The 20,586-nt window shown below is 32.6% G+C and overlaps 2 protein-coding genes across 2 annotated transcripts in view; one reads left to right on the plus strand and one right to left on the minus strand.

Moving 5' to 3' along the window:
- The window catches only part of LOC134264052 (bromodomain adjacent to zinc finger domain protein 2B-like), a 35,202-nt gene that overhangs the window by 5,562 nt on the left and 9,054 nt on the right, over window positions 1–20,586 (plus strand). Inside the window, 23 exon segments of the mRNA XM_062746350.1 lie at window positions 4,002–4,095; window positions 7,654–7,734; window positions 8,355–8,499; window positions 8,658–8,857; window positions 9,929–10,308; window positions 11,121–11,435; window positions 11,600–11,710; window positions 11,886–11,999; window positions 12,287–12,520; window positions 12,826–13,108; window positions 13,408–13,592; window positions 13,840–13,941; window positions 14,222–14,405; window positions 14,865–15,059; window positions 16,165–16,280; window positions 17,332–17,361; window positions 18,528–18,572; window positions 18,682–18,747; window positions 18,999–19,058; window positions 19,299–19,376; window positions 19,566–19,677; window positions 19,908–20,050; window positions 20,273–20,380. Of these exon segments, the coding sequence (XP_062602334.1) occupies window positions 7,659–7,734; window positions 8,355–8,499; window positions 8,658–8,857; window positions 9,929–10,308; window positions 11,121–11,435; window positions 11,600–11,710; window positions 11,886–11,999; window positions 12,287–12,520; window positions 12,826–13,108; window positions 13,408–13,592; window positions 13,840–13,941; window positions 14,222–14,405; window positions 14,865–15,059; window positions 16,165–16,280; window positions 17,332–17,361; window positions 18,528–18,572; window positions 18,682–18,747; window positions 18,999–19,058; window positions 19,299–19,376; window positions 19,566–19,677; window positions 19,908–20,050; window positions 20,273–20,380 (3,282 nt within the window). The 5' untranslated portion in view covers window positions 4,002–4,095; window positions 7,654–7,658.
- Window positions 1,201–20,586, minus strand: part of LOC134264058 (transmembrane and ubiquitin-like domain-containing protein 1) — a 39,983-nt gene continuing 20,597 nt past the window's right edge. Inside the window, exon 4 of the transcript XR_009991442.1 lies at window positions 1,201–1,216. The gene's annotated coding sequence lies outside the window, so the exon portion shown is untranslated. The remainder of the gene's footprint in view (window positions 1,217–20,586) is intronic.

A 20,586-nucleotide genomic window follows, 5' to 3' on the forward strand; every position in this document is an offset into this window, starting at 1 on the left:
ACCTAAACAGAAGACTGCATTTCGTTCTTTGTCCTCTAACTTTAGAAGTGAAGTGAAAAATATTGAGTTTTCTATGGGTATAATGATGTGCAAAGCTTTTTTTTCATTGATTTTTCATGCTCTTCTAAAGGAAGCAAGTATTTGTAAATAATGACTAATGTAATTCAGAATAGATGTATGGTAATAGTAGCTTTCCGTGGCCTCTTAAAGATTTTGTCACATACAAAGGCGACCTCAAGGAAAACCATGCCATAGAAGAAGTATTAAAGGTAGATTTTCACATGTGTCATGTGCGTGTGTTCTTTAAAAAAAAAAAAACGGAGACTTTTAAATAAAGTCAGCTGTGAACAAAGACAGAAAAATGATGATTTTGTACCCCCACAAACAAAGTGTGGATTTTAAGCTGCCTGTTTTCAAACGATTTACCTGTGCTAAACCAAACGACCTATCTTCAGTTACTAACCTAGTCGATCTAGAGGGAGGAAAAAAAAAAGACCTACACACATGATATTTGTATTTCTGAAACAGCACAAACATTTAAAATCTTGTCCTATTAAACATGTTATCTTCCAGTACGGTTGATATACTGTTAAATATAAATCCACCTTTAGATCGCGCCTGGTCGCTTGCTAAATTTCTTTGTGATTGGTAAATCTTCATACGGAAATATTCATGACTCGTTGGACAGGTTAGTGTATATTCATTTTGTTTCCATTTGAATTTTTTTTTTCTCCTCAAAGATGAGGATTCTGAAAGTTGAATGTCTAAACTTGTGATATTCAGAATATTAGTTTGGTTCTAATGTCACTGTGTTCTGGTATATCTTAACTAGTAGAAACAAATTATGATGAAACTTTTTGTCATTATGACTTTTATTTGTTTGAGATTTGTCACAGTTCCTAAATTGTACTTAAAACCATGATGAAAGAGAGAGAGAGAAAGAGAGAGGGAAGGGGGGAGGAAAAGTTGAACAAAGGAACCTTTCCTTTGTCACTGAACTTTGAATTCCCACCAACTAAATTTTCACTAAATGTTCAGCAGATTTTATCAGGCAAAGAACCATCAGAACAATAAGGGGCAATTGATTTCAACATATAAATTACAGTTTCGATATCTGTGTTGGATTCAATGTGTCTTATGTCCACGGTACATTGCATCTTACCACATGTATAGATATATGTTTGATTTACTCCAAAACATGCTAATTTAAAAAAGACTCTGATGAAAAACTTGATCTCCTTGAATTCCAATTCTTGCATAACTAAAATGATAAATATTTCCACCCATCCTAGCCTTATATTTCTTGACTAATATCATTTATATATTATCCCTCCGAAAGAACATGTGTCTTGTAACCACTTGTTGAGCAATATTTTTTAAAAGTTGTTGCAAGTCATGAAAAGTGTTGTGCAGGTTAAATTTCAAAGCAAACTCATACATCACTACCAGAAGTCTTGTTTAATCTTTTTGTTGAAATACGAACCATGCAGACCAAATCTAGGAGAAAAATGATTGAAAAAAGCAGTTTTGCTGAAACACGTCTTCTTTCTTAAGATCAGTCCGAAAAATGTTCATTTTGCAGAATCTGTATCTGTTTTGATGCTGTTTGAATCTGTCTCTTTCTTTGAGTAGCATGATTTCTCTTTCTGTTTGGCTTAGGAAGCAATATTCCATCGTACCACAAGCCTTTCAAATATTCTGTCAAGATTTTACCCAGCTGAAATCATGATTGTACAAAGCTATTTGATGGAGAGAAAATTCGCTAATGTGTTTAATTAGAATCACTTACACAAGGAACCTCTTATTTTTATAAAAATACCACCTGTTACTAACATTTTTGAAAGCCCTGGTACCTTTTACCATTGCAACTGAAATTTTACTGAGCTTTTATCTAGCAGACAGGTGAAGTCTTGACCATTACAGTTAGTTTATATGGCTGTAAAAGTATGTAATTTGTATTGACATAAGTTACTGACCATATAATGGTAAAGAGGAGTGGCAATTTTCAGTTGTTCAGGAATTATAAAGTTTTTCTTAGACTTTGTTTTTTTGAGTTGTCAGTATTGAATGCATTGGTTCCATTTTGTTCACTGAATTGGAATGGGTGATTTTTAAGGTCTTTGAGTTTTGATAATGGGATGTTGAAAAAATAAAATTTGTCATAAAGAATGTTTAACACATTATTGTAGGTATGGTAATTTAATAAGCACCTTTAGTATGGTTGCACTGAAGCACAGATTCGATACACAAGACATTATGAAATAATTTGAATTCATTACTTGAGAAAAAGGAAATATAAAACTTGCAATTGTTAAATGCTCAGTTTGAACAAAAAATCCCCTCTCTTTTTCTTCTCTCTCCATTAGGCACACACACACATCACATCTGCTACTGAATTGCCTGTGGATTGAACACTAGACAAAAATAAAAAAGAAAAAAACATCTGAAACATGATGTTTGAGGTTTTTTCAGCTATTCAGAAATGATGGTTTCACCATTCCTCTTTTGTGTACAGCATATAAAAAGGGGAAAAGGATAAAAAAAAATGTTCTAGAAAAACATGATTGAATTTTTTATGACCAAGAATTATTCACCATAGCAAATTCCTTAGTTATTGAGTAATATTTGTGAAATGATATTAAGAGCAGTAGTTTATATTGAAAATACATCAATGTGTATGTGTGAATGTCAGCTTTCTCAGAGTACTATAGTGTGTTCGAAAAATTACCAGAATATTCCAACTCTTGGAATCGGATGTTTCATAATGGCATTTTTTTTTCTCCAAATATTAGTAACCATTTGACTTCATTCAGACAATTGGCCAAGCCTATAGCTCCGGTACAAGATTTTAAAGTTGGAGAGAGAATATATACATGTATTTACCTGTGTGGTTTAAGATATGGAAATAAAAGATTGTGTTGTTAGTCATGTGTTGGTTAATCGAGGTCACATTTTTAGACGACACACAAATTTTCCTGTTTATTTCACAGCAATGGTTTTATCCGTGACTCTTTTATTTACCTTTAAATGTATGTGCAGGTCATTATATATGTGTGGAATAAAATATTTTTCTGCTTCTCAGATAAACATATTGATTGTGTTTAGAAAAATTTTTCTTTGTTTCGCTTATTCTCAATTTCAGTGTCATGTGAGCTTAAGGGTTAGCTTTTTTTCAAAAGTATTTTGTCATGAAATGTTTCTTTTGTTTTTTGCATTGTTCTCTTTTTCCCTGTGTTTATAGTAATAATTTCCTAGGAAGGGCTTGTAGTGGAAATCTGTCTGCTTCACCACATAGATTGGGAAATGAGTCAATGTTAGAATTGAGTGTGATTTGTAAAACTGTCTTTTATTGATTTTTGATTTCAGAGCTTACAAAATCACAAAATATATGAAACACCTGAGTAGTTTAGGGGCATCTTTGCCCATTTGAAGGTTAGGAATAGCATGAAAACTAGTATAGAGAGAGAGATAGGAAGGGGAGGAGAAAGAAAGAGAGAAAAGGAGAGAGAGAAGGGGGAGTAATTTTTAAAGTTATCTTCTTTTTTTCCTTCTGTGTGACACTTTATGTACTACACTGTCTTTAATTTATGACCAGTTTTCACATTATGATTTAGTTTCAATTTCTTTTTCATTGAAATTCACCAATAAGATTAATATAAACTTATAATGCTTGTTTTTATCAAGTTTATAAGTATACACATGTATATATATAGCTATGTTGGAAATTTGACTGACGCAAGTCAATTAACATATAACTTTCATGAATTGAAAATGGTTTTATTGCTTTATTGTAGTTCAGTTAATATCATGTTTCATGGTAACAAAATTTGTTTGAAAAACTTAAGATTCACGAGCGATGTAATGTCAGTATATAAATACCTGTCATGAATCATTTATAAATGTATATGCTGGAAATGTATATCATATATGAAGGATTTAATACGAAAGGTTACTTGTCATTTCAATCCGTTTTCTTATAACTTTTTTACATTTTTTTCCAGACAATGACAAAAATGAAAAGCCTTAAAAAACGCAACACAACTACCAGTCAACGCTAGCTATAGTCTCCGTCCTCTGCGAATTCTGCAATCGCTTGTAAGTATATTGCCAACAAATGCAATTAATCGTCATCTATAGCTAAGGCTTGAAGATTTTCCATTGCCACAGCTAGGAATATTTAAGCTTATACAAAAGACATAGGGTTAGAAACAGGCAACTACAAAAATCAATATAATGTTGTATTTGCTGTCATCATGCAGTTATCAAATATTCCTTATCGTGTTGATTAGGTCAATTGCAACAGCTCTTACATCATTACCTCCCTTGATCCGCGAGATGTAAGATTTTTGTGTAGGTAGTTCTAGCAGGATTTTTTTTATAATCTATAAAAAAATATTTTTAGAAGTTTTTCGCCATTTTCTTACAAAGAACGATGAGACATCAGTAAAACTGGATGTTCTTTTTGTATACACAAGGACATGCAAAAATGATGAATAGTTTTACTGAAGTTTTGGGAAATAAATTCAAAACCACTTATGTCAGATTTAATAATAGACATACAATGTTTAGAGAACAAAAACGCATTAACAAAGTTAAAAACATTGAAAAGGAAAACCAAAAAATTGGATTTTCTCAATCAGGAAATAAGAGTGTGGCCTTCTTAATTATGTCGTTTTCAAGTTAATTTAGGGAAGTCTATTTATAATGTTTTGTGTTGTTTGCCATTAAACACATGATGTAGATGAAGACATTTGATAGATCTCTTTGCAGTTTATCAAAATTCCTGAGAGCCAAGCTAGGATGTTAAATTCAGGGCATATTAACTCATGCACACACACACACACACACACTTCATAAGAATTTTCCAGGCACATAAAAGAATTTATTTTTATATGCTGTCATAGAGTAGGTAGATAGAGAAAAAAAGGTTCATTTATAATTCATTGTTTGCCATATGCCTGTGTTAGTTTTTTTATCCGTTTAAACATGACTCAGTTTCGACATGATTTCACAACACAACTGATAGCTGTATCTGAACTATAAGCAGTTCCTACTGTATATAAACCTTTTGTGTGGGTCTATTTTGAATTGTTCAGTCCAAGTGAAAATGATAGCGGATCAATTCAAGTTTGTCAAGCTTCTACATTAAATCGCCTGATGGCCGTGTTTTAAACAGACGACATCAGTAGTTTCTCGTTAACTTTGGAGACAAAGAATTCAGTCGTAAAAACAAACTATTTAAAAAAAGAATAAGATCCCAGCTCCCATTTGAATAATTTTTTATAATGTCCTTGGTTATTGATTTGTAGAATATTGAATTCGGTAGATTTTCTCCACTTTTCAAAAAGTGTAGGAAAACAAAAGGTGTGTTTTCTCCTGATGGTGTGTTACCTGTGGACAGGTGTTGGACATCCACAAGTATATTGATTGACAGATGGATACCATCTATTTCATTGTTATTATTATACAGTTTTACTCTTTACTCATGTGTGACAGTGACTTAATGTTGAATCACCTGAATCTAAATAGTCTTAACTTTTTGTACATGACAGACAAAAAAATCCAACCCATAGTTTGATTTATACAAATATGCATGACAAAGTTAAAAGTAACTGTTGATGAATGATTTTAAATGTTCATTCAAAAATAGCTAAAGAACGACGATTTTCATGTTGTCAGCAACTGTAATGCAACTTGAAAATGATTTTGAAAAAGTTTATACATTAAAATGAGCAAGTTTTCCTTCTATACTTTAGAAGGTTGACAAAATTGTGTCAAAGAGAAGTACAAGAGACTTGAAAGAGTGAACTAGCTTTTCATTTCACAGATGGCATTAAATCTAAATATCTCGAGATACAGGAAAACCAAAGAGATGTAATTGTCAAGGAGTTTTATTGATCAACATGAGAAATTGACAAGCCATGTATGACAAACATCAAGAAAATTTATTGATCAAAGAAACAAATACATGTAATTTACATGATAGATGATACACTAGAGCAAATTCGTAAAAATTATCGCAAATATTATTCCGAAATGATTTTATTGCTACATGTATGAATTAGAGAAGGTTTGAAAACCTGATATAGGTATAGTTCTAAACTTGAAGTAAATATGATACACAATACACTACTATGTAACATAAGTAAGTTGAAAATTATTAGTCAGCTATATGAATAATTCCTAGATCACACTAAAGTTGTTGAATGACACAGATCCTACTAGGATTTAAAATGAACAAATTCAATATCAACCCAGAATATCAGTTTTGATTATTCTATTTTTTCCCCCCTGCATTTTACGCCATTTTCACCTATAGTATAGTGACTATAAATAAGTATTAACCCAAGCAATTGTTTTGTCTTATCTGTATGCAATACTGTAGGTTAGTATAATCTAGTGTAGTATTTCATGTCATGGCGACATAATTTGTTGTCAAGCCTCTTTGACTAGTGTAATTTTTTTCTTCTCTGGCATCCTGCTGTGCTGCATTTTTGAGAGAGGTATAGAAAATCTCCTTCAATTGAACCATCTTTGCCACCCAGATTTTGGAGAAATATTCTCTTTGATTCTTGATACTCTTTTGTGTCTTTGGAATCAGATGAAAATTTACAAGCATTAGCAGGCATTCTTTGAACTGCCATGCAAAAGGTTATTTGAGACCACCATAAAATGTTAAACAAATTTAAGGCCGTATGAACCCTTTTTTTTTGGTCAAATATATATGCTCAGCAGCAAATCTCGAGAAAACCACAAAATGAATGCACGGAACAGCCAGTCTGTTCTAGGATATTGCTAATTCTTCACAGAGTAGAAAGTTTTGATGGCATTGGTAGGGAAAAAAATTGGAAGGAGAGAGCAGAAGAAAGATAGAGTGGCAATGGTATCATGCTATAAATAAATTAATCCCGTTCTGTATCTATACTTCTTTAACGGTTGCCCAGAATCAATATGAAGCCTAGCCGATTATTAATGGCACACATACAATACACAGAGTAAAAAAGGAATATCTTTTTCCACTTGAATGTTGAGCTCTAGAGTTGAGAGAGGCAGGGAGAGAAAAAATATGAAAAAAAAAAAAAACGGACTGCAGTTTATTCCGTTGTGAAAAATCCATATTGTCACTTCCAGTCTTTGACTGTATGTGACAATTGCTGGTGGAGAGATAACAGATAGCAAGAACAATGCACAGATCAGCAGCCTGGAGAGTTGCTTTAATGGACTGAAATTGGCCAAGTCTTTGATTATATAAACCTTAGATGAAATTAAATGCAGGAATTAAGGCATACATGTATCTATTGGGATTGATCTATAATTGACTTTAAGCTATAGTCACACAAATTTATTAAGATATAAAAAAGTATATCAAGACAGTTGTTTTTTGAAAAAAAAAAAAAAGAATGAGATTGTTTTGAAGAAGATTTGAAAATAATGTAGACACTTTAAAGTTCAACATTTATGGAAAGTAAATACTAATGTATTTAAATGTAAAGATCATAGACATTTCAAAAATGAGGTACTGAATGGATTATAATAAAAACATTAAGTGTCACAGTCTGTGGTTCAAAGTGATAATTGAAAAAAGACTCATATTTCTTTGTTTTTGTTCATATTGACACTTATAAAACAATTTCATTTGATTTTCACCTATAGGTATCATGGAAAACAAAGAGAAAAGTTCACCACAACCTAGTCACAACTTGTTTGATAATGCTGCTGCCAGCAGCTTATTGGGTAAGCTATTTGGAGGAAAATATTCTTGCTAAAGGTTCATTGTTAAACTGTTTGATTTGATTATCATGTCTGCCAAGTGTATAAAGCTACTTGGGTAATTATATTGCCTTCTTGCTTTGTACATATGTATAGTAATACAGAGTACAGCCATTGTACATTTATAATCTACCAGATGTAAGCTTACTGCTTAAAGAAAATATTTATGATGTTGAGAGCAGAGAGCCCTGACTCCAAATACCAAAATAATGGAAGAAATACTGATACAAATGATATTTCATATTCAAGTATTTTTCTATTTAGTTTCATTTGATACTGATGAAAAGTTTGCACTATGAAAAATTCATACATGCTTTTGCACAAAAATCTAATGTAAGCAGTATACAGTTCCAAAACTAAAAAATGTAGTATTCTATTGTGGTACAAGCATTTATTGTTTGTTAAGTAGTTTAATTATGGCTCAAACACAGAGAGCAGGAAATATTGATGCTTTCACAACCAGACGATCTTTCAGTTATGTAAAATATAATCATTGGAAACATGTTTCACTCATGATATTATAGATAAGTAAGTAAAATCCATCAGTGTAAAATAATAATTTGTATTTGTCTCTCTTTTTACAGGTGTCTCACCATTCGGCATGCCCTATGCCCACCTGCCCAGCACGTTCTCCCTCCTGGGCCACTATCCCTCCTTCCCTGTCTCCTCTCTGTTTGGGGAACTGGGGGAGAGGGGCCTAGCCAGCCTCCCACCCGGTAAGGGATTTATGTCTATTTATAGATCAGTGTGATGAGGGAAGGGCTTTTATTGCAAAGTCCTCAAAAGTTGGGACTGCAAGAAGGCAGGGACATTTTTACATTGCAGGACTTTAAAACTTCTAAAATTGAAAGGTCAAATACCATGGAAATATGAAAGGGAGTTGAAAGTATTAAACAGCTTTTTAATTTTTTTTTAAATCTTTAATAAATCTGTAATCCTTCATTGGATATTTCAAATTTCTTTGCAGGCTCACTTCTAGGTACTGGCTTCACAAGCCCACTTCTCAATCTGGAGATGCCCCCTAATGGGGCCCCACTCTCAATAAAAATCCCAGATTTGGCAAAAGTCGAACTGTCAGACAAAGACAGTAAGATATTGGTCATCCTTTCTTTCCTAGTGATTTTTTTTTCAAGTTTCTTAGTTTTATGCTGTTGAAAATTAGTTCCACTGCTCCTTTATTTGATATTTTTAATTCACAATTTTTAAGGCTTTTTCTGAAAGAAATATATTTATAACATCTTTCTGTTTGTGAATTTTTGATTGATTTCTTCAAAATTTAATTTTATTTAATATTTAGCTGCAAAAATGATTCTGCTTATAATGTAGTGTAGCAGCCAAGATTTCAACCCCATATGCAACTGATTTGGTCTGCTTTCAATGAAATATTTCTCTTCTATTGTGTGGTAGAGAAAGTGATTTTGTTTGTATATGTATTTTGAATTATTTTTGAAGTTAAAAAATTCTTCTTGAAGGATATATTTTGATGCTTTATCTGTGTGCAGAACTGATGGTTGTTGTCTTGTTATGAGACATTTTTAAATTGTTTATGTTGACAAAGGACAAGGTATGATAAGGATCAAATCTGGTCCATAATTTTCTTTGAAAATAAAGCTAAGTAAAATTGTGATATTTTTTAAAACAAATACATGAAATTGCCTTGTAAAGAATTTTTTGCATACAAAGGAAAGTGATAGATTAAAACTGATTTTCAAATATTCTCATCAGTTTTGATACTTAAAAATATTTTCCAATAAATTTTCATCTTGCATTGAAAAGCACAAGAAACCAAATTTTTGATTTTCACATGTCTTAAAATCATTTCAAATTTTGAAACAAATTTATGGATTAATGAATTATGTTCAAAATTCCACTTAGAATGAGGGTCAAATAGGGCTTTTATCATACCATGCTCTTTTCTTTTCTTTATTCATTTTACTGCAATCATGAATTCTTTTTCCCCAAATACATACATTTATGTGTTTTTTTCATTTTACAATTTTAAGCTTAATCATCTTTGTTGTCAGTAAATATCTATTACTAACAGAGATAAAAATCTATTTAAAAAAAAAGGAAGTATTTCTTGCATGAGTGATAAAATGAATATACATATTCTATATAAGATGGTTAATTAAGTACCTAGTATGTAATTTTTTTTTAGAATTATCAGGAAAGCTCAGTTCTTCCAGTAAATCACATTCCTCATCCCCCTCCAAAGACACACCAAAGTCTTCACCAAAAACCATCACCAAGGCCACCACTACCATAGCAACAACCACTAGCACCAGCTTCAGCAACAGCACCAGCAACAGCAGAAAAACCAGCACCACGGTAACCAGCGGTGGGGAGAGTCTAATATCAGGAAAAAGCCTGCTGGCTGGACGCTCTCTGCTGGCAGGGAACAGGCTGCTGGCGGAGAAACTGAAGAAATCAAAGCTGTCGTCTGCTACCTCACCATCCCACACCGAGACCAATGGCACAACATCATCTGAATCTCCTCGTCTGATGAGTCCAAAAAGAAAGCATCCAAAGGAGGAAGAGGTAAATAAAGAGGGGATGGAGCATTGTATAAAAATACAATTATAATTGATTAGGGAGGACATTTTTAGCTTACTGGATAAAATGGTTATTGGACAATTTTTGAGTGTAATGATATACAGTTATTGACTGGGTATGAGGGCAACATATGATTTGTTGGACCTTCAGGTCCAACAAATCATATGTTGCCCGAATCCCAGTCTATAACTGTTTTGTTATACCCTTCACTGCTCACTTAAGATTGATCAATTTAATCAATAGACGCTATATTATCAATTATTTTATATGGAAAATTATGGCTTCCTCAGTAAATATATAACATCAAGCCGAGAAAGAACAAAATCAATTATATATCTATTGTATTACAAAAATCATTTATCACAAAACATACTCTTGCCTTCTTCCTTACCTTGCTGTTAACTACAATTCTTGAAGCTCTTAACTTCGGCTATTTTTGCGTCGCCGATATTGAACGATGATTAATTACTTGTGACGTAACAGATGAGTGACGTTGCGGTCTAACAATTCTTATGTAAGACCGGTCAATAGTGAAATTGTTAGACCGATGTAATAAACAGTTATTTTGTTGTACTTTTTATAAGTAATAAATATATAGAATGAAATTTATAAGGGTATAACAATATCTTTTGGTTCATTGCTTTCTGATGATCTATCTAGATATTCATGAAACAGACTAAATGTGAAAAAAAGAGTCGTAACTCTTCCAATTTTCAGGCAATCAACTCCATGATCAGTGTAAAAATTATTTATAATGTGAGATATAGCATAAAATAAAAATTTGATCCCTTTTTCAGGTGATTGAAAATGGAGATCATCATCCTAGTGAAGAAGACCATTCAGAGGAAGAATCTGTCGCCAATAAATCTGTCGTCAATGGCAACCAAGACGAAGAGGAGGAATCAATGGACCATGAATCTGAGAGTCCCAGAAGAAACAGCCAGCCTCCCTCCATTCACATAGATGGGCTGAAGAAGAAGTTGATAGCAGATCAGATACGACAGAGAGTACAGAACAAACCCATCAGGAGTGTGCGGCCATCCATCATGCAGCCAATGAAGCGTGGCCGAGGAAGGCCACCCAAACAGACACAGGCAGAGGCTGAGGAAGATGTAAGTAATGTAGTTTAAAGACTGGGAGATTGACAAGAATTGTGCCAATTTGATACAAAATGGCTGTTTTTTGACAAATAAGAAAAATATGTGAAAGTTTTCAGAGATACAGGGTATCGAAAGAAAAAGGTTAGCTAATTATCTAAAATACATGTATATTGCAGCCAAAAGATGCTGAACATTTAAAGGCACAACTGAATGCAACTCTGCTGAAACAAGAACTTCAACTGAAGAAACTGAGAGAGAAACATGAGAAAGAACAAGAAGCCTTATTGGTAAGATTTGTCCATAAAGACATATTTGACTCTTTGATCATGTTGATAAGGGAGATAATTCTCAAATTAATCACTGTATTTTCCTTGATGATTTAATAAATGGTTGTGGACTGTCCATGGAAATTGGCTGTTGTCTTTTTTTAATGTTTTCAAATGAAAGCTATGTTATTTACAGCAGAAGAACAAGAATGACCTTAAAGTACAACTGGAAGCAAACCTGAGAATTCAGCAGATGGAACACAAACTGATGAAGAAACAAAAACAACAGGAGATAGATCTGGCTCTACTGGTATAGATAATCTTTGATGTATAGTTAAATGAAAAAATTTACTCCATTAATGAATGTATACTGGTATTCATAAAAATTTGTGTATTTTCTATGACTTGAAATGTTTGTAAGGTAATCCTTCAAAAGTACCTGTGTTTTGGTTTGTTTGATTTCCCATTCAACCTGCATCCATTTACCCATTCAGCTGTATTGCTTGGATTTTTACAGGCATTTCAGGAATAGCATTTACTTCCATTCATTTTATTCTTCGTTGATGTTTCTCATGGAGTTTTGATGCTTTTTTACAGTATCAAAAGAAACAGCAAGAACTTTTGAAGCAAGGAGCAAAAGACAAACTGAAATACCAGCAAGAGAAGAGTGAACAAAAGAAAAAGGAACTAGAAGACCAGAAAAAGAAAGAGATTGAGACAACAATGAAAGTTCAGGAGCTCCTAAAAATGTCAGAGAATGAACGCAAAGCTCGAGCAGGCGGTGAAAAACCCAGCAAGGGTCGTCCATCAGCCTCTCTGAAAATCAACCAGGTAAATGGGGAATACATGTATTTAATTTTTCTTTGTGAACTTGGTTGGATAAAAAGAAGTTTTTGGATGCAGTAAAACATGGTAATAGGGAACATTGTATTAATGAATTCACATAATTAAGTGATTTTTCATTCTCTGTAGTTTTAAAAAGTATTGTCAACTTAATGGCTGATAAAATGAATAATGTTTAAGATAAATCAAAATTCTTTGTCCTTGGAACTTCACATAAGAGTCTTGTACTGTACTAGGTTTTAGTTTACCAGCTGAAAGGATGTTTAAATTGAAATATGATTTATCAAATGTAGCTGCTACAAGAGAAGAGAAATGAGGGGGCTTTGAAATCAGAAGCTGTGCCCAGTAACCAGATGTCCGTCGACGAGAAACTGGAGGCCAAAGTCCGAGCCATGTTGGAAGAAGAGAATTCTAACGACTCGGGCTCGGGAGAATTATCAGGCTCAGAGAGTGAGAATGAGAACCAGACGGGCCTGGACTCAATGAGTGAGATTTCAGACTCAACAATGGACCACAGTCACAGTTTTGAGGCAGGGAGCTCGGCTTCTAAAAGGAGTGCTGATGAGATGTCAGAGGGTGAGTGTTATGAGACTATTTGAACAGACTTACATTCTTAAAGGCTTGTCATATAACATTACATGTTTTTTGAGATGAGATTTTTTTTACTTAAAATCCATCCTGTGTTTAAGTGCTCCATTGTTTTTAGAGAATGCAGAGTTGCAAATCATTTGGAATACACAAATTTCAAATAAATACATTCTCACACACATGTACGTTTCATTGAGCTAATGATCAAAGGGAAGTAATTCAATAGAATTATATGGGGAAAAAAATTATGATATAAAAGAACTTATAAAATTTTGTTACAATTTTAGGTGGAGGCTCACCAACCAAGAAACCTCGAGTACAGATGGATGAGGCAGCCTTACAGATCCCTCTTAACAATGGCTTCAGACGCACCACCACTATCCACGCCATCGGCAAGAGGGGCTTCATCGGGGAGGTCCTTTACTATGGGCCATGTGGAAAGAAAATGAAAACTATTCCTGATGTTATGAGGGTAAAATTTAATTTAGAGAGTGGAAAATATAATTAGTAGACATAAGATTTATTACTTACAAGGAAATTCATGTATGGAGAGTTTGTATTTACACAGTATGGGTTATAGAGAAACATGAAATGTTTGTTTTCACACTGTCCTAATAACCTTGTATAATCAAGGACCGCATTAAATTTCAATGTACAAATCTGTTTAAGATTTAAATATTATAGCATAGACACTAAGATTTCTTTTCACTATATTTCAGTATCTTGAAAGAAACAATATTAAGGAGTTTGGAAGAGAAAATTTCTCCTTCAACACAAGAGTGAAAGTTGGACAATTCTTTGAAGGACAAGCAGGAACTGCGGTAAGTACTTGTATTTACATATGTATAATACAGGTAAAATTACATCATAATTATTATTTTATGCAGTCCCTCTCCCAACACCAACTCCCAATTACTAGTAACCTCCCCTTTGAACATGTAGGTATTTTAGATTTGATGGTTTATTTTCTTTATACAAGATGAACATACACTCTATAAATTCATTGGTCTGCAGTTCTTAGTAAGATGCAGGAGTAATTTCTCTTAACTTTAGCATATTCTATTATGATTATCATTTGAATTCTGAGCCATGTACTTCCAGGAGATAGTAAAGTTGAGTGATGAGCAGGTGGACCAGAGAATGGCCCTGATTGAGAGTAAGAGACAGAAGTTAATGAAGATAAAACAGATGAAGGGGAGCCGGCGGCAGGAGAAACAGAACAAACAGATCCAGCTGGCTAAACAGATGATGGAGCAGAAACTCAAAAAACGCATGGAACAACAAGGTCTGAGCATACAGAAATTGTTTTACTGACTACTTACTGAGTACTTACTAGTTAAATGACAGTCAAACCTCATAATCTCAAACTTGATGAGACTTAGAAAAAACTTCAAGATGTCTGAGAATTCTAGATATAGTGGGTAAAATGCTTGAAGAATAAGACATTGGGACTTCAAATTTCTATGATATTCAAAATTTCAGCTATTTGAGATATCAAAGTTCAGCTGTTTTTCAAATTTAGCTTTTATAATAATTTGTGAATTTCGATCTTTGTTATTTTAAGAAAGAAAACTTTGTGTTTCAAAACTTTAAATTGTATTTTAGCTTTAATTGTGAATTCTGAAATTAAACTTGTTAGCATATATGCTTGCACAATGGAAATTCTACTAAAACATTTGAATCTTTCCATAACTGACAGAAAAAAAAAGTGAAACTGTGAATGAGTGTCTTCTTTTAAATTCAGAGATGGCTAAACGTGCTGCAGAATTCAAGCTCCAGAAGAAAGCAGAGAAGCAAAAACAGAAGGACACGATCCATAAAATCAAGGAACTACGAGGTAGTGACCCTCCCGACCCTCCCTCCACCTCCACTTCTGACTGGCAATCACCGATGTATTGCCTACCTGACAACATCCTGTCATGTGACCCCAGTGCCTCAGGTCAGACAAAATCAGAATTGGCCTGTCCACCACTGCTTCCTGTGTCTATTGCTGCCTCCATCCAGTGCTTTAACAGATCTTTTTTTTTTGTTTGCTTGTTTTTTCGCTTTTTTAATAAACAAAAATATTGCAGAGGTTACTAAAATATTTTGAATATATATGCCTCAAAATTCTAGTTTTTTTTTTTTTTTTTTGCTTGGGTAAACAGGTAAATGCTTTTTATTATTAATACTCTGCAAGTTTTTTCTGTGCTTTTTTTTGAATTCCAAACTTCAAATTCCTTGCATAAGCTTTTGACAAACAGGTTGCTTTCTGATATTGTAAAATGCTTTTTTTTTCAGAATTAACACATTAACACGATGAAGTGGTTTTCTCTCTGCTTTAACTGAATTATTTTAAATCTAAAATCATCTAAAATCAATATTTCTAGCTTATGCAAAAATGGTGTTTTTTTCACCCTAATATATGTAGTTCTTGTGCTTTCTTTTCCGTAAATAACAGGGTGTAAATGTTTATGATGTAATGCATGAAAGCGAGATCATGAAAAAAAAAAATGAAAATGGTGATGGACAAAGTGAAAGTGAAACTAGGATGAGGCATAAGAAATATAATTGATTTTCAAATGCTCTCACTCTCAGACAAGATAGGAGAGACAAAAAACATTTTGTTGCCATTGTAATTTGTGTGCAGTTTCTGAAATGGAATTTTTCCTATTGCGTAAAGACCCTTTTGTTTTGTTGACTGAGCTTGTGGGACACATGATTGTTGGATGTCTTTGTGCTTTATGATGAGTGGCATGCTTGACTCATCACAGAATGATGCTTAAAAATCTGAATTTGATGACTTTTTACTTTTTTCTTCAGGTATTCATACCATGTAAAATAATTCAGTTTCTAGCTTATTTAATGATTCAAACAGTAGTTACAATGAGATAAATAATATCCCATTTATTTTAGAGTTTTATAGTACATTTCTAGTAAAAAATTAGAAAACTTATTATTTTATGAAAACCTAATTTATCAACACAATTTAATTTTTGCAACTGCCTTGAAAAGTTGAAACATTTCAATTTTATTTTATTTTATTTTAATTTTTTCATATGCAGCTGTTGAGAAGAAGAAGCAGAAGGAACAGTTACGAGCCTTTAGAGAGCAGGAGAAGCAGCAGAGACAGGAACAGATGAGGCTCGAGCGTGAGATACGAGCTCAGCAGATCTTGGAAGTGAGTACAGACTCTGTGTTATGTTAAGTCTTACTGTCAAATGCTCTGTGTGTCCTTCATATTTTAATAGCATTTTTACCTGAAATAATATCTCATGTTGATTGTGATGTTTTAATGGGACTAAGAAGGTGTTTTTCTTGTGTCCAATAATGAGTACAATTAAAGTGAAACATATCAACTCTGCTTAGAACAGACTATTAATGTGACTTTTTTTAAGATTGAGATAATTGTGAAATTAAAGCAAAGGAGATATACCACCTTAATGTCCTTTGTGAATTACTCTGATTGGCATCATATGGAATATCAAAAATATATCTAATTTCCATTACAAAAGCCAAATATGAAATAGGGTTTTGTATTCCAAGTACATGTGTATTTAAAATGTACACATGTAATCATATTTCAAATATTAATTTTGCCATTTTGCCAATGGAATGTGTGAGCTAAGTTCTTATGTTATTACATGTATTTTATCAATAACTCTGTGTAAATGACAATGGACAAAAGGAGTAATGATACTAAAATGATATTTTCATTAAAATTCATTAAATAGTCACCATATGGCAAACATTTTTGTCCCCCCCCCCCCCCACACACACACACAAAAGTTAAGTCTTTTTTACTTTCTCAATAATTTGATCTGTATGTAGAATGATATTAGGTTTCTGATGAATTTTGACAGGACTCCATTTTCTGGCAGATTTAGTTAAGGCTTTGTTACTTTCAGATGTGTAAAAAGATTGTTATCACAGCTGAGACTGCAGTATATTCATTACAGTTTTTATTTCTTTTATTTTTTAAGTTATTTTGTTTAATTTGTTCTTATTAAACTTTTATTTGTTTTCCCCTCATATTCTCTTAAACATGTATTGCTGTCACAAATTTGCCCTGGAGAGCTAAGCATTGTTGTTTCGTTTTCAGATGAATGTCATACAGAAAAAAAAAAATCTTTAGAGAAATCTGTAAAAAGTAAAAAGTGTGTATAATTATGTATTTTTATTAAAAAAGAATATTTGGCTTGATTTTTATCTGTTTTGAATATTTGTTACAGTCAAACCTTTTATGGTATCATCTTGAGAGAGTAAGTAGGACAACTCTGTAGATACCTATATTTGACAGCTAGTAGTTTCCTCCCTTTATTGCCCTCAGTATATATGTAGTGTATAAGGGCTGTTATCTATTTCTCGCTTTTATTATACATTTATAACCAGACCCTGTTAAAAGCATTATGTCTTTCTCTTTCAATGTAGTTTTCTCTTTATTTAAATCAAATTTTCTTGTATATTTATTCATGCATTTTAAGAGCTTGTAGTTTTGAACATGAATTGGCAATGTCATTGTATGTTCAAATATTGGCTTTCATTATCTATATGATAGCTTTTGATAAAGTAGTGCTTTTTTCTTGTCTGTATTATTTTACATATAGAATATAAGAATCTGTTAAATATACATATATATTTAGTTTGGGACTTAAACAAAAAAAATCCCACTTGTATGCAAAGACACAGTTGACATTTAACATAGAATACAAAAATACACTTATATAACTTATATACACCTTCTGTATCTACTGTTATTATATATCGGAAGGAAATTGTTATGGAAAAAACACTGCAGCTAAAATGAAATCTCATGTATCACCATGCACACAGTCTATGCAATATATACCGTACATGTAAAAAAAAAAGTTCATTTGAAGAAAACAAACAAGGACTTGCTTGACTTAAAATAATCTGCACTATAGCTGTAATAGTTCTGGATTTTTTTTTTTACATTAAATTTATGAAGGGATAGATTGCAAATTAATGTGAAATTGTTTTATAATGGTTTCATTTATAAAGTGTAAAAAAGTAATGAAATCTTTATGATTTTTTTTTCTAATCTGTACTGCTCAGCTTTGTTCTCTATGGCAAATTTGTTACCATATGAGATTTAACCCATGTTGAGTTTTTCTTTTTTAATTGCCACATGCATATGTACATGTATATTTTTTTCCTTGAGTTGCAATTGTATGAATGTCAGAACTTTTCCTTGAATTTTTTTTTTCATATACCTATAAATTTTTTTTTAAAACTGAGCTGTTTTCCTCCTAATCTTTCACATTTCTTTAATAAAGATTCACCAATTTTATTGAATAGAAGAAAAAGTAGTACAAACCTTTATGCTCAAATGTGAAGAAATGCCATATACTCTAGCTTTTTGAGACAAATTAATGTACTATATACGTTCATTTCATTTTTTTGCCAGGAAAGGGAAATGAAACGACACCAAGCCATCATAGTCAAGGAACAGGTGTGTTTACTTCCTTGAACATTTATTTAAAAAATGAAAATACACAAAAAAATTGAATGAACACTTTTTTCTATATCCTGAATAATCACTCCTACACATCTATATTTAGGAGAGAGAGCGTAAGCGACACCATTTCATGTTGGTGAAAGCAATAGAACAACAAAAGAAACAGGCAGTAAGTTTTAACTTGAGCTTTTCATAGGTATGACAAAAAGTCCAGGCATGAAGGAGAAATTTTCATTTGTAAAATGGGGGCAATATATGGGGGTTTGGGCCACTGGTATTCTGTCATGTACAAGTAGCATATACCTGGTATTAACAAAAATGATTGGAATGGGAGGAGAGGGAAGATCCCCCTTTTCAGATTCTGCAGGCTATAACATTAGATATGTAACTGTAAATTCAGTTTTACATTCCTCATTTCAGAAAGATAAACTGAAAGAGGACAAGATGATGGAGAAGAGGTTACATAGAGAGAAGAAGATGGTAAATATTTTAGGGTTCTATCTCTTGAAATACATATTAACTTATAGTTAACTAATAAGTAATGAAGTTGTAATGTAAATACAAGTGTATATATATATATATGTCTGTGTTCAGGGTCCAATCTCTTGAAATTATACATGTATGTTATAAGTAGTCTTGCCTTTGAATGCATGTATAGCCTTAATTGATCAAGTTCGGATTTGCATGTAAATGTAAAGTTGAATGTTTGTGTGATTTCAGGAGCAGAGACGCCTGGAGCTACAGCTGGCTAGAGAACTGAAGAAACCTGTAGAAGACATGGAGTTAAAAGACCATAGGGTAAGTTAACGAATATCTACTGATTTATTGCCATAGAAAATTGCTACAGAAAAGACAACTTCTCAATTTGACCCATGTAAAAAAAAATTTGACTTCTTTTAGACACTGTTTTACAAGCTAAGTGAAAGGAGACGATGTCTAAATTTATTTAATCTGATACTGGATTTTACATAGCTGTATGTGTTGTAGGCATTGCCTGACTTTGGGAGAATACCTGGATGTAAATTGGATGCTGTGGCCTTTGGGGATATTTTGATGGTTTTGGAGTTTGTTCATAATTTCAAGGATGCTCTAGGTTTTGGTAGGTATCAGTCAAAAAAAAAACAAATACTTTGAAGCTTTAAAAGAGGTAAGTTGGCCTTTATAAAAACTTACTGGTAAGAAATTTTTTTTTTTTAACGGATAGAACATAGGAAAGTTTTGCAAATTTTCAAGCATGCAGAGATTCCATAAGAAAGTGTTCCACGATCCCTTTATAAGCTGTGTGAATGATTGGCTTGTCTTGTTTAACTTTTAAATGTTATTTCTTAGATGAAGATACCCTGCCCACACTTAAATCCCTCCAGGACCAGGTGATGTTTGCCACAGAGGAGGACGGGGAGAACTACATGGCCTTGACCTGTCACCTCCTGAAGTACGCTGTGCGGGAACCAGGGGTACCCAACCCCAGAGAGGTAATGGAAATGTGTATTTTAGTACACCGATTGACACAAAGCCTGTCAAATTACTAATTGATTTGTAGTAAATTTTCTTGAGCAGTTGACTTCACTCTACAGATTTTTTTGCATATTATTAATACTTGTAAATGTATTTTAAAATATTTCTAAGGTGCAGATAATTGAGGAGTAAAATGGGAATATAAAATGCTTATATACATACTTGTGATTTGTTTGTAGGCTACCACCTGCCTTGGTCAGAAAATAGCAGATGTACCTATCACTGAATCTGTAGTGTCTGAGATTCTTAAGATCTTTATCATTGCAAGGAATGGGAAACCAAACGAAGTAGGTCACAATTTAGCTGATATCAAACATTAAATTTATAAGATTTTAACTGAATTTAAAAAAAATATGATTTTCTGGTCTTAAATTTAAATTTAAGAATTTTAATTTTTTTTTTAAGTACAATTTAGAAAACAAAAGAACATTCACACGGACTTGTTTTAAATGCCGAGTACATCTTTAATAAAATTCTAAGAATTTTAATTTTA

The sequence above is a fragment of the Saccostrea cucullata genome, unplaced genomic scaffold (assembly GCF_032062105.1).
Source record: "Saccostrea cucullata isolate Sc308-1 unplaced genomic scaffold, CSIRO_AGI_Scuc_v1 ctg793, whole genome shotgun sequence".
Lineage (NCBI taxonomy): Eukaryota > Metazoa > Mollusca > Bivalvia > Ostreida > Ostreidae > Saccostrea > Saccostrea cuccullata.